A 13,306-nucleotide genomic window follows, 5' to 3' on the forward strand; every position below is an offset into this window, starting at 1 on the left:
GTGCGTTTTGTCCACACGGTTTCATTTGACTAGGAGTTCTCTGCATGGACCATGTTTTCAAAGTCACTCAATCATGGGAGGTTCTCGTTTATTTATTTTACTTCCTTTCCGTCGTAGCGAATGGTGTTGTAGCAACACTGGGAGTTAGAAGGAGCTTTCCCTACCCCATACCGGGGCAGCGGAGGGAAAACCACGGAGGGAGGATGGTGTTGGGAGAGTCACGTGGCAGATCCACGTGCCCAGCAAACAGGGTAAGCGTGCCTGGAGCACGAGGGCCGCAGCATCCCCGAGGGGCTGTGTGGGAGGAGGCTAGTTCAGCCCATCTGACTTCCCCAGCCCTCTGAACCCAAAGCCCCACATTGTCAAAGCTGCTTCCTTCCAAAGCTGCTTTCGTGATTGCTTTGGTTTAACCAGATCTGTTTGCTCACTTCGTATCAAATCACAAGTGTCTTTGTGCAGAAGAGAGAGAGAGAGAGAGAAAGAGAGAGAGACAATCAGTCACAACGACTCCTGTTACTTGATCAGCCTGGCTCCTGTGCCCTCTGAGACAAGGGAAGCAGCCTGTCCTGGCCCCCGAATCACCAAGACCCCCAACCATTGCCTCCCCCCAACAACCTTGTTTTAGCCACTTGGGCTCCTGTGCTAGCATCCAACTGACCCAGCAGGTCATTTGAGCCAAGAGTTTTTGGAGTGTCGCCATTTATTCCACAACCGTGCAGCAGCAGCCCTGTAAAGACAAAGTGAAGCATTTCAGGCCGTCACAAGGCTCCGTTGTAGCTTCATGCTTCAGGAATGGGTGGAAGAGACCATTTCTTTTCACGCGGACCTCTTCGGTACTTGAAGAGTCTCCATGACCGCAGTACCTCCCACCCCTTCAGGCCTTCATCTGCACATCACCCCAGTGAGATACCCAATGTGGACATTGGCCTTTGCCTACGCGGGGAGTTAAAACACAGTGGGCCAGATTGGATCCAACCCAACCCAGGGCAATGGGAGCCCAGGGAGGAGGCTGGCATGGACAGTGGCCAGTGGAAGAACTCGGAAGACTTGGCAATCTCCAGACTTTTGTAGTGCAGCCTGCTCTGCTGGGCTTCAGCCTCCCGTGCCAACCTCAGCCACACTACCTGCCCCTCGCCCTTTCTCCATGCATTGGCCCAAAGATGGGGGGTGGAGGGTAGAAAAATCGGGGGGGCATGAAGAGACAATAGATTAACCACCATAGGGGGAGGGGGTGCATAAACTACCTCTTTCTGTTTCTCAAACGTTACGAGAGCGCTTGCCTTAAATGACTCTTCCCCATCCCCTGCCAGCCCCCTGCACCTCTCCCCCAGGGCATGTTCCCAAAGACTGGCTCTGTGCAAGGAACCCCTCTGAATCATGTCTCGGCAGCTTTGGGTCCCACCAAAGCAGGCAACGTCCTCACTTGTACTAAAGCTGGGCCTTACTCCCACTCTGACCATTCTCAACAGCATCCTACATGGGGATCACAGCAGTGGGCCTCCACCAGCCACAATCCCCAAGGCCGCGGCGCCTCGCCTTCTTTGCCCTACAACGGCCGGTGGGTTCTGCAGAAGTCTGCCATCCCAGTCACTGATAGCCTCCTCCATGGCCATGCCTTTAGGACCAAGACACTAGACAGTCCCCAGCCCCCCACGCCTGTTCAGCAGCAATTCAGCTGCCACTGGATTCTCATTCTTGCCACCTGTTCTTTCCATCTCCGTTGTTTTTCCTCCCAGGCTAGATGGCTGCCATACCACTTGGGCTCTATGGCAGCCACGTGGTCTAGTCTATTGGCCATAGGTGTGTGTAGCTACCCAGGGCAAAAGCAAAAAGCTCTCTCCTCCTTCCTACTCCTCCAGCTTGCAGCCCTTCCGTGGTTCTCTCTGCACTAGGATCTGCCTTCCTTGCACTTTTGGATCTCTTCAGGCGATAATTGCTTCTTTGATCATCGGCAGCAATTCTGGCAGGAAACATCCTATTGACTATATACTCCCCCTCATTAGCCAACTCCCTTTTGCTGCACAAAATAGCCGGTCTGTATCATAGCATATGGCAGGGGTAGCGTGTGGAGCAAGAGGCAGGTCACTGATACAGGGTTAATCAGGGTGGCTGAATTCCTTCAAGAAGTCTCCTTTGGCCACTCCGGCCTGTAATGCAAAGGCTGGAAGGCCCATGATGATTTGTGTGGCACCACACTTGAGCTCAGTAATGGATCATGGTGTGGGACTAGACTAGCCAACCCAGGTCCAAGGTTTCTTGAACAGGCACTCAAAATATTTCCTTCCAGCAGGCCCATCTTCCAACGAGCTAATGGAGTCATCACCCTACCCCAATACTCACTTTTCTTGCTTCATCCTCTTATACTCCTAAAGGTCCTGAAGTTCTCCCTTCCACTATACACGGCACCTTTACTCCACACAGGACACCCTGCTCCCCTCCCTGCCATATTTCCACATAAAAATTCTCACCTCCCGATGGATTCATCTCCAAGACTGAGATCCCTCTGCTGAGCTGAAGAAGGGGGTCCTATGGATTCAGTGCACAGAGTTGCTGGCACACTCACAATCCAGCCAACCTTCCTGGAGCACAGAAGCTGTCCCAAGTTTGCCTGCTCCGATTAGCTTGCTTAGTCCAAATTCACAGCACAGCCCGGGTGACCGTCCTAGCCAGCTGGTTTCCACAGCACCGCACCGCACCGCAGCAATCAAGTGGCTACAACAAAGAGGAGCAAATTAGGGTGGGATTTACAGGAGCACATGGCAGCCTTACCTCTGCTTTGCCCCCATTGAAGCTGGCAGGATTGACACGGCTGGGAGCAAGCTGGCCAAGGCCGAGCTTTTCTGCCTTCCCCTCTTGGCCGTTGCCCGTCCGTGGGATGAAGAGTGGGGCGCTTGAGCTGTCGGGCAGGCTGAGTCACAAGAAAGTGAACCACGTGCCGTGTGAGTGCCCTGCCGCTCCCCCACAAGGACCCCCTTGGCTTTGCCTGCCACCCTGACAGGTACCAAAATGGCTTGAGGAACAGCCTTTCATGATACCAAAGATTTTTTTTCATACAGGTAACGACAATCCTAGCTGTGTCCTACAGACAATTCTCTCAACCAGGGGTGTCCCTAAAGAGCATTTTTGTACTGTGGGGAGCAGAAGCCAACCTTGGACCCTGTGGGGCAGCCCGACAGTGGCCTTCAGAAATGCAATGGCAGATCCATCAAGATGCACTTTCTGAAGGGGATTAAAAGCTGAGGGTGTAATACCAGCAGGGATGCTTGTCACTGCTAAGTCTAGCAAAGGCTGGAACCGGGAGCCAGGAGAACAGGGTGCTCTTCCATGCCCTTCCAAATAACTTCTGAGCAGTCATTTCCTCCGGCTGTGACATGCAGCCCCAACTCCATCAACGGCTTAGCGATCTCATGATGGAAAGCACAATGTGGGGTGACACCCAAGTGTTGGGAAGGTGCTATGTGAAGGGAATAGCCCCCGGGGCTCACAGACAGCAAACAGCTTGTGCCAGCTAGAGTGATCACAACAGTCGTCCCATTGAGCAGACTGGGACAGAAGGCGGCCGAAATATAGGCAAGAGAGATCCTGGCCTTGCTGAAGTCAATAGGCATGTTTCCATTGACTTCAGTGGGGCCAGGATTTTACTCTATAGACCAGTGGTTTTCAACCGGTGGTCCACGGACCCCTGGCGGTCCACAGACTATGTCTAAGAGGTCTACAAAAGATGACTATGATCAACCCAAAGTATGTAAGTACCCACGCTTCCAGTTCAAAGGAGTCTGCACCTCCATTCACATTTTTTTCAGGGGTCACAAATGAGAAAAGGTTGAAACCCGCTGCTACGGCTCCTTCGGTTCAGTGTCTGCTGTGTCTGTATCCCTGTTTTCACTGATGGAAATGCGAGAAGTTTGCTTATGGTCATCCATCTCCATTTTTCCATGTGTAGAAAGCTGCTGTAATATCAGGCTGGGCTGATGGTTGGCACGCTCCAACTCGGTACTAGGTTGAAAAATAAGATTTTTTTTTTGCCAGTTTGATCCATTTTTACCAGCGAATATGTTTTGCCTGAAAAATGGTCTCGTGTCAAAAAAAGCCAATCTATTTCAAAGGAAAAAATGTTATCTTCAACAACGTCAGTAGAAAATGTGTGATGAAAGAGTTAAAAAAAGTTCATCTTTTTTTGAAACCACATTTTTTTTTTCATTCTGAAACCTTGAATCCCGTTTTCTTTCTTTCTTTTTAACTTCTACCTATCTTTAAAATTGGGAAAAGGGACACAAACCAGAGTAACAAAAATAACCCAGCAATTTTGAAATGAAAAAAAAAATTTAAAAAATGAAAATTGAAATAAAATTCTTTCTTTTTCCCCAGTGAAAAAGAAAAGTATTCAGTGAAAGTGCTTGTTAAAAAGCTGAGTGCTGACCCTGAAGTTCCAGTGATAAAAATCAAAATGTTTCCTTGCCTCCCAGGCAGGCAGTTCCCTTGTTCTCATCTGGTCGCTGCTTTGAGGCCTCTGTGTGTCAGGTATGCAGGTTGTAGCAATATTGGTCGAAAGGAAAAAGCCTATGCATGTGATGACCTTTACAATCATGGGGATAGGTGTACTGAGATCCACCCAGTCACCTCCAGTAAAGAAGCACCTGTGCAAATCATAAATTGACAGGGGGAAATCAAACACTGATTAAAAAATGCTCAGATGACAAGGGAGGACTGGGGGGTTTTGCTTGGGAAGAAATGGCCTTCCTTTTGGAAAGGAACCTTTGTACCAAAAAATGCCATTTAAAAAACAAAATGTCAGTGAAAAATTTCACATTATTTCTAAAGCTCTTCCTGCAATTGCATGTGTCCGTCTTGGCATGCCCTTCTTTTTCTCCTCTTTCCACTTCCTGTTTCTGTGTTGATCCTTTTATGCCCCCATCATTTTCAAAAGTCAAAAAATTGGGAGGAGAAATAGAGACAAAAACAAAGAGACGGGGAAGAACAACAGACACAAGGGGAATATGGTGGTGAGGAGAGAAACATATAAGAAAAAAGAAAAGGAGGAAAAACCGAACGTTGAAAATGACACCTAACAACGCTGGAAACTAATCGCCATATTCTTGCTACAAACATCATATGCTTAACCAAATGAGATCTGCTGGTACAAGTTTTGCTAGGAAAGAAACCCGAGGTCCGCCCTGTCTAAGCAGTAGGAGCGGCAGCGGTTAGAAGAATCAGAGAGGTTCATTTTTTAAACCTAGCTTCTACCAGCCCACCAGCGTGACTGTGTTGGTATCACTTTTCTTTCTTTGGAGGAAAGAATTGCCCTGGCCTCAGACACTGTGCCAAGTTGCGCTGGCTGAGGGGCTGATCAGCAAAGAGGACGAGGAGACGGGGACACTTGGAAATCCATCTCTCAGACCCGATCCCAGCAGTGAGCCCATGTCTCAGCCCCAGCAGAGTGGAGAGCCCCGTCCTCAGTCGCCCACATTTGAATCTCCCCAGCAACCCACACCTGAAAGCCTAGTGCAGTTTGCTGATGATGCCGTGTCCCCTGCCCTGTCCCTTGGCTCTGATGCTTTGGTTCTTGCTGCTGCCTAGCCTTGCCCATCAAGGTGAGCGCAGCGCAGGGGTCTTGGTGTTGTGAGGGGCTCTTTCCTGGTAGCTCTTTGCTCTCTGCAAGTCTCAAGTGGCGTTGGCTGTAACGCTGGGGTGCAGATGTGGGTCGCGTCATTTGGAGGTCCTGTGGTACCCTGAGAATTAGGGTCAGCAATGCTGGGCAGCTCCCAGAGCAGCGTTTCTCAACCCGCGAGCATTCGGGATGTCTGTCAAAGATGCTGAGCAGGATCTGGGAAGAAAATGATAATGGAGAACCGTTCCCGATGTCAGACTCAGCCGAAGCAGACGGGAGCAGCATTTCGGCAGGGGGAAGGGAGCGGCAGGACTCCCGAGTTCTTTTTGTCATTCATCCTCAGCAAATCGCTTAACCTAGCTGTGCCTCGGTTTACCCTGCCTATGAAGTGGGATTAGTGATGATTTCCTATGCCCCACGGTTGAGCGTGGGGGTGGTTAATGAGTTAGTGTTTCTAAAGGGCTTTGGGCCCTTAGTAAGGAAAGTGTGGGAGGCAAAGGGCTGTTATTGTTTGCTCTTAATAGTGCTACTTTTGCTGAGATCTGCTTAGGACTTCTTCTCACGTGCACAGGAGAGCTCACCTGTGCATCACAAATGCCAACAAGTGCTCGGTGACGTTAGGCTTGGGTGACTGGCTCTGCTCCCAGAGCCCTTGGGCCTGACTGCATTTCTGTACCTGAGCCGGGGGCTGATGGGACACCATCTCCATCTCCCACCGTGGGCTGCTGCTGCTCACTCAGCCACAGCTCCCAGTACAGTCACCAGGAGTTTTGGCCAAGTGAGGATGGCAGGATCAGGCCCCACAATAGCATCTTAGGAAACACCAGGAGGGAAAAAATGGAGTGGTGACACTCCTGGTTTGGATCTCATCCCACGTGAAGCCCGCTTAACGTTGCCAGCTTCAGAGGCGTCGTTGCTGGACGCAAAGCCAACGACAGGTTAATTCAGTGGACTTAATTGGGCCAGCCACCAGTCCAGAGTTTAGTCCAGCATGATGGCTCCTCTACACGCAACACTACACCAGTTTCAGCACAGGTGTGATTTTGAACCGGTTTAGTCCAGCTGGCACATGCCTCTGAGTAAGCCCTCTTCCACTTATTTGACCCTGGTTTATATGGGTGCACTCATCTTAGTAAATTGCCAGGCCCAGCCCGCTTGGGAAGATCAAACTGAACCTACCCAGATATTAGACCTAGAGTTTATCGCTGGTTTAATGCAATCAGTTTTAACATCAGTGCAAAGCCTGCATGGAGAAGCGAGTGTCAAGAGAATCAGGTGCTATCTGTTTCCTTACTGCCATAGCTAACCCTTCTCGATGCATTAGGCTGACTAAAGGAATCACTGGGTGATATTCTCCAGCCTGCATAACGCAGCTCATAGACAGTGACCACAGTGGTCCCTTCCGGCCTGGAAAGTCATGAATCTGACTCATTTTCCCTTGTCTCAGAGGCCTCAGGGAGCCGGCTTGGAGAGCCAGGAACAGTTCTGGATGTACACACGCCGCGGCGGGGAATCCAATTCCTCCTCCGTCTTTCTTTGACGGGGTTTTTAAAAAAAAAAATACTAATAAAAATGAAAAAAATTGGTTCATTTTTCTGAAATGAAAAAGAAAAACAAGACCGAGTCAGACAAAAATCATCCTGAAAACCACCGACTCGGGGGATTCCAGACCCCTTGGGCAACAATCACTCACTGTTATGTACAGCAATAGGTACCACTCACCCTTGGACTGCATGAACTGTCTGGGGGGCTGCATCTCCGATTTTTCTTTTTTCTTTTTCATTTAATTGATTTTCTTTTTTTGCTGTTGTGTCCACTGGACAGCTCATGGGATAGGTTCTATTCTACAGCAAAATGCAATTGTTAGTCCTCTGTGTCTTGCAATTATATTTGTTTAAACTATTTATGAAGGTTAAAAAAAAAAAAAGAATAAAAAGAGTCTTATGTGTTAGGCACTTTATCCAAACTGTGCTGTGTCGTCTGGAGTTGGGACCTGGGTCCTTGCAAGGATGATGCAGGGGAAGAGTCCGGGAATCCTTAACTCCATCCTGTTGACAGGTTTGAAAAGAAAAAAAAAAATCTCTATTTGTTCATCTTCTGCTGTTCATGACTGTGTTGTAAGTTTTTGCAGCTTTCTGTTTCTTCAATAAATTATTTTCTAGTCATTCACCCCAGAGTGTTTATGTCGGCCCGCAGCGTGGCTCTGGAGGGCGTTCTGGTATCTTGTGTACAAGTGATCATCACTCACTCTCTCCTTGCACAGAGCTGCTGAAAAACCACCGGCCGGATCCTCAGCTGGTCCATATACTAATGAAAGCCCAGGGAGTCCCTGGGCTGACTTCGACAAGAGCGTATGTCTGACCACTGCCCTCTACCCGGTAGAGTCAGAGATGCTCAACGGTGTCTCCCGGGCCCTGTGTTGTTAACAGATATGCCCCTTTTCAGGAAAGTGGCTGGAGAACAGGAGTATCTGAATTTTGTCCACGCTGCCGCTGTGACACCCTGAGGGAGTGTGATAACAGAGGGAGAGGCTGTGTTTGGGAACAATATGTATTCAAATGCATATGAATCTGTATGCACATATGAACCTCCCTGGGCATTGATAAATACTCCAGTCACTGTGATTTTTTCAACCCTCAGGTACTTTTAATGATTTACGTTTGGGGTTTATTTTTTCTCTTTTGCATTTCATTTTGCTTAGATGGCCAAAGCAAATGATCCATGTTTGCACTTTTTCCTTCAAATCAAATGACCCACTTTTCCCGTCAAATCAGTGCCTGAGTCACTCAGTGTCCCTTGTGGATGACTGCAGGCAGGGAAAAGGGGGCAGCATATATACCTGGCCCTAGGGAAAGATTTTCAAAGGTGTTTGGGTAACTAATGGAATTTGCAACCACATCTGGAGGGGTTGGGCACCTGTTTCACCCTTGTTATGGGGAGGGGGGTAAATGCTTAGATCAGGGGTCGGCAACGTTTTTGAGTAGAGAGCTAAAAACACCCACAACCTTGACTTGTAAGATGTTGGTGTGCCACGGGCGGGGGAAACCACGAGGGGCCCGATTTTTTTTGTGGCAGCAAAGCCCTGGCCCCTTTCCTGCCGTCTACCCCAAGGCACATGTGCCAAGCAAAAAGCCTTCACATGCCACGCTCTGGCACCTGTGCAGGGGTTGCCTACCTACCCCTGGCCTAGCTACCTTGGAGGCACTAGGCCAAGGCATCCAACCTGTGTGTCTGTTTTTGAAAACTTAACTCAGTACCTGAATACCTTTGAAAAACAGAGCCCCATTTCCACCAAAAGCCCAGAAACCACGAGCTGTGATATCTGAACTGCATATGTTAGAGGGTGATGTTTCAGTGGGAATTGTGTTTCAAAGACAATGGAACCATAATTGTACTGTTTTTCGGTTTGGTGTCAATTGTTAAAAACAGAAACCTAACGAACCGCTAGCTTTTGGATTTCCAGGGGGTGGAAGCTGAATACAATGCTGGAAATGTATCGTGGCATTGTAACAGCCAGGGGAAAGAATGGTTGGCACAGATCACCAGGGATGGGGCAGGGTCTTGGTCACGGACCATCCTTAAATCACCATTGGATGCAGATCCTGGCTACCTTCTGTGCTTCAGCTCAGCCAGAAGCTCAGGGCTCACTGCCTGGATTCCTGGGCTTGGTACCCATCCAGTTTCCTGCAGCAGCTCAGCCCTGCAATCAAAGGATCTGAACATCTATGAATCTTTAAGCAGTGGCTTTGACAGGAAACCCACGCATGGGTGCCCAGCCTCTGGAACAGACAGAGGTGCAGAGAACTAAACTCTTCTGCTGATCCCCACTCTGCCCGAGAGCAATACATCCTGCAGCAGTGCTTCATGCTGCTGCCCGACAGATGCAGTTACTCACGGGCAAATGGCATGGAAGGGGGAGGAAAGTGCAGGGGAGCTGGTGGAAAGACAATTTGGGCCTAGATTGAGGCTAAAATTTCTGATTACAAAACAGAAGCCAAAAAGTCCTCCCTAAAGTTAGCATGGGAGATTTGGGGGAGGGGAAAAAGCAAACACCTGAACTTCCTCATGGCTTCTCTCAGAAGATCTTCGGTCCGTTTGCTCCTGGGATCATAGGAAAATAGTTATTTGTCCAAATTTCTGCTTCTTATAAGCATCCTTTTTGTGATGTAGTTCACTGAAGAGTTTCCTGCCAAGCCAAGCTGGTCTTCTGCCATACTTGCTAGTCTTCTTGCACATCAGGATGGTTTGTTTCTGCACTCTCAGTAAGACCAGTGTCTTTTATCTTAAAAATCACAGCCTCTCTTTATCTAGTGTTTTCTGCCCTGAAGCACCTTATTGAACCTGAAGCCAGGAGGCAGATTTGCACAATCAAGACGTTCAAGTCTACATAACACACTGGAAATTCCTAGGCTCTGGTGCAGCCACCTCTAGCGTGGAACGCTTCACATCTTGCATGGCTGAAGAAAGAAGAATACGGGGAGCAGCCAGCTGAATGTGCGAAAGGAGATCAGGTGGACAACAGCCCACAGCTTGTGGACAAAGTGTCAAGAGATTGTTCATACCCACAGCTCGGGGGGAGGAATGATATTTTCATTTCCCCGACTCAAGCTGAAACTGAATTGGAGGAAAGTGCATGTGTTGCTCAGAGATCTCCCATTCAAATGCAACTCAACCATTGCTTCATTCAGTAGACACAGCAGGAGTATAGTCCAGGGTGAGAGGCTTGGGGCAGTAACTGTAGACTACCTTCTGAGTAGCTCTCAAGCTCCCTTCAAATGAAGGACCTGGATTTTTGCATCACTTGGAAACTAGCCCTGAGTTCCCTCAGCTCAGAGGATTCCTCTGCACAATTCCTCAGGCCCTTTTGGATATCTCTGAGCTGGCCCTATCTGGACCTCTCCTCCCTGCCTTGAAAGTCTTCCATTTTAGGATGAGAGATGCCTGGTGCAAACAACAAGGAGAGGGAGTGGGATTAGCTCAAGGTGCCAGTGAGGGGAGATTTTTGAGGAGGTATTTGGTGGCAAGCAACAGGGTCCAGAGAAAATGCCCCCCATCTTGCATCTTAGCAAGACCAGGTGGGTGCCTGCTACCACAGCTGCTAACAAGGAAGTGTAAGAGGGGAGGAGTAGCTGAGAGAGGGAGATAGGGTCAAACAAGTGGAAGAAGCTGCAGCTGACTCTACCCAGATGTGGGGCACAGGCAGGTTTGCTCTTTCCCACTCTGTGACTCATTGTGATGACTTTGCTTTCTCCAAGTACATCGTTCTCCCCACTTTACCAAAGTTTTGTTGGCTTGCACTACACAAAAGGCCCTTTTTCTCCAGACAGCCCATCAAAGGGACCTGCATCAAAAACTCAAACCCAAAGCTCTCATTACTTCGGGATATTTTATTAATTCAGAAGATGGAATGGAATGTAACAAGCCTGGATCAATTCACGTGGCTGCATCTGCTTGCTGCTTGAATTCATACCTGGAGCCACAGCTTAAGTTCAGTGAGCCCTTACTTGCAATACAGAGCCTATGACACACAGGTGAGGTGTTCAGTCCACTCAGCAGGGAGCAGTGGTGCAACATTACTGCAGTGCAGAGAGTGTTTCAGTGAGGACCGACAGGGTAAGGTAGCTGAGCTCCAGGACCAAAAGAAGCCACCTGCCATCTGCTTTTGTTCGCATTCATCGAGTCAGGGAGTCTGAGTTCAGTATATGAAAGATGGAACTGATCCCCACAAGAACCTTTATTCCTCACTGACAAAGCAGCCATTGGAGTGAATGAATGGTGCCATCTCCTTACTGCATCTTGGAAGCAGAAATAAGGCCTCCAAGGAAATATCCATGGACACTTCCCACCTGCTGCTCACACAGGTCATCCCTAGGTGTCATCATCACTCTATGGAAAAGCAGGTAAATGAGCACTTCTTTGGCATCCAAAAACATGCTAAAAACATGACTCTTAAAGAAGTCATCCAGTTAGTTCAGTGCCTGACTTGCATGAAGTCACAAGCACTCCAGACCCAGCTGGGAAAAGGTCTCCCAAATATAAAAGCAGAGTAAAAACTGAACTCCTTTAAGCCAGAAATTCAACTCTGGTTTTATGTGCTTCCAGTCTGGGAGACGAACTGCTTCTGAAGACAGGTACAGGTGTGGCACTGAGGCCCAGGGAGTCTCTCCCCCGCAGGCTAGCTCCCCGCGTGATGAGGTCAGCGTAGCCCTCCTTGTGGGAGAAGGCATAGCTGGACCGCCGCTGCATGGAGCCCCTCTGGAAGTGTGCGCGCAGTTCTACCATGTCTCTTTCCAGCCGCATATCCTTCATACGAATCTGATACAAGAGGAGGAATGAGGGATAAAGAGGAGAAACATCAGGACCCCCATTGGATCTCATCCGAAGATCAGCCAGAAGGCCCCAGAGCACACAGGGACAGCCCCCAGGCTTGAGAGATGGAAGCTGTCCTGGTGGTTAAGGCCCCAAACTGAGACAGGGGCTTCAGTGCCCACCTTGGCCCCAGCCCAGGGACACAACACCTTGACACCCATATAGCTGCTCTTTACACTGGAATAAAGAAGTGGAATAAAGTTCCCCTTCCCCTGGGGAATTTTGCTCAATCCACTACAGATTTACCCCTGAAAGAGTCAAAGGTACAACCACATTGGTGTAAGTGCCATGTGTCTGCAGTCTTATCCCAGGAAAGCCATTTGCTCCATGCCAACTAGCTATTATCAGTTGCCTGCCACATCATGACAAGGTGCAGTAGTAGCAGCCTACTGGCTCTTTGGGGCAGGGACTCTCACGGTGCACACATGCAGCTCCCAGCATGATAGGCCTCTGATCATAACTGGGATCTCCTGGTGCTACTGTCATACATAGAAAAGACTCCCCCTGAGACCGGGTCCTCATTCCCCTACTGATTCTAGACAGAATTAAGCAGGGACCACTGTGTGATCTCAGAGACTCCCTGGGCCAGCTTAGCTAAGCTGCGCAGAAGCAAATGGGCTAACAGTGGAGGAGCTGACATCTGCACTTGAGTCCAGACGTCCCCTAACATCAACAGGTGGGGCTAGTGCCTTGTCTCCCAGTGGCTGGAGACATCTGCCTGCAGCCCATTCCTTTGCCAGCTGCAGAACAGCTGAATCCATGAGGAATGGTTTGCTAGGCTCAGCAGCAAGTTACTACCAATTAGACACCCCATGCCAGAGGTTCAAACCCCAGCAGGACCAGCTCAGTTCTCCTCCTGCCTGGGAGACCTGCATAATGGCTGTCCCCTGTAGTTCTGGTGAGAAGAAGAAGTTACCCCACAATGCTGCTCCTGGGCACATGACAGCTGCATTCCTGGGCTCCTGACCTAAGCAAACCTCACACTGACCTCAGGGGGAGTTTAGTAAGTCTGGGTCTTTGGACTGGGCCCCATTTTTGGACACTTTGGAAATTAAAACACCTTAGAGAGGCATGTGCTTTCATTCCCTGAACCACTGCTCTCTGCCACTGAGACCACCAGCACAAACAGTGTCAAGACCCCTGCAAGGATAGGTGTTCCAGGGTGGCACCATCCAGTAATCAGGCTCTGGAACGTTGGCCATGACACTGAATTGGGACCCATGCTGCTGTGGATTAAAATAAGGAAGAAGACCTGCCCCTGGCGATGAGGCAATGACTGAAGGATGCTGGTATGGATATTCCTGTTTCCCAGGTATTTCAGGGATGAAA

At 49.3% G+C, this 13,306-nt stretch overlaps 1 protein-coding gene across 1 annotated transcript in view; it reads right to left on the reverse strand.

Annotated features, from left to right (window-relative positions):
• Positions 1–10,984: 10,984 nt before the first annotated feature.
• ATP8B3 (ATPase phospholipid transporting 8B3) overlaps positions 10,985–13,306 on the reverse strand; it is a 49,873-nt gene continuing 47,551 nt past the window's right edge. Inside the window, exon 28 of the mRNA XM_019556959.1 lies at positions 10,985–11,923. Coding sequence (XP_019412504.1) covers positions 11,672–11,923 — 252 coding nt within the window. The 3' untranslated portion in view covers positions 10,985–11,671. The remainder of the gene's footprint in view (positions 11,924–13,306) is intronic.

Source organism: Crocodylus porosus, unplaced genomic scaffold (assembly GCF_001723895.1).
Source record: "Crocodylus porosus isolate Cpor-Errol unplaced genomic scaffold, CroPor_comp1, whole genome shotgun sequence".
NCBI lineage: Eukaryota > Metazoa > Chordata > Crocodylia > Crocodylidae > Crocodylus > Crocodylus porosus.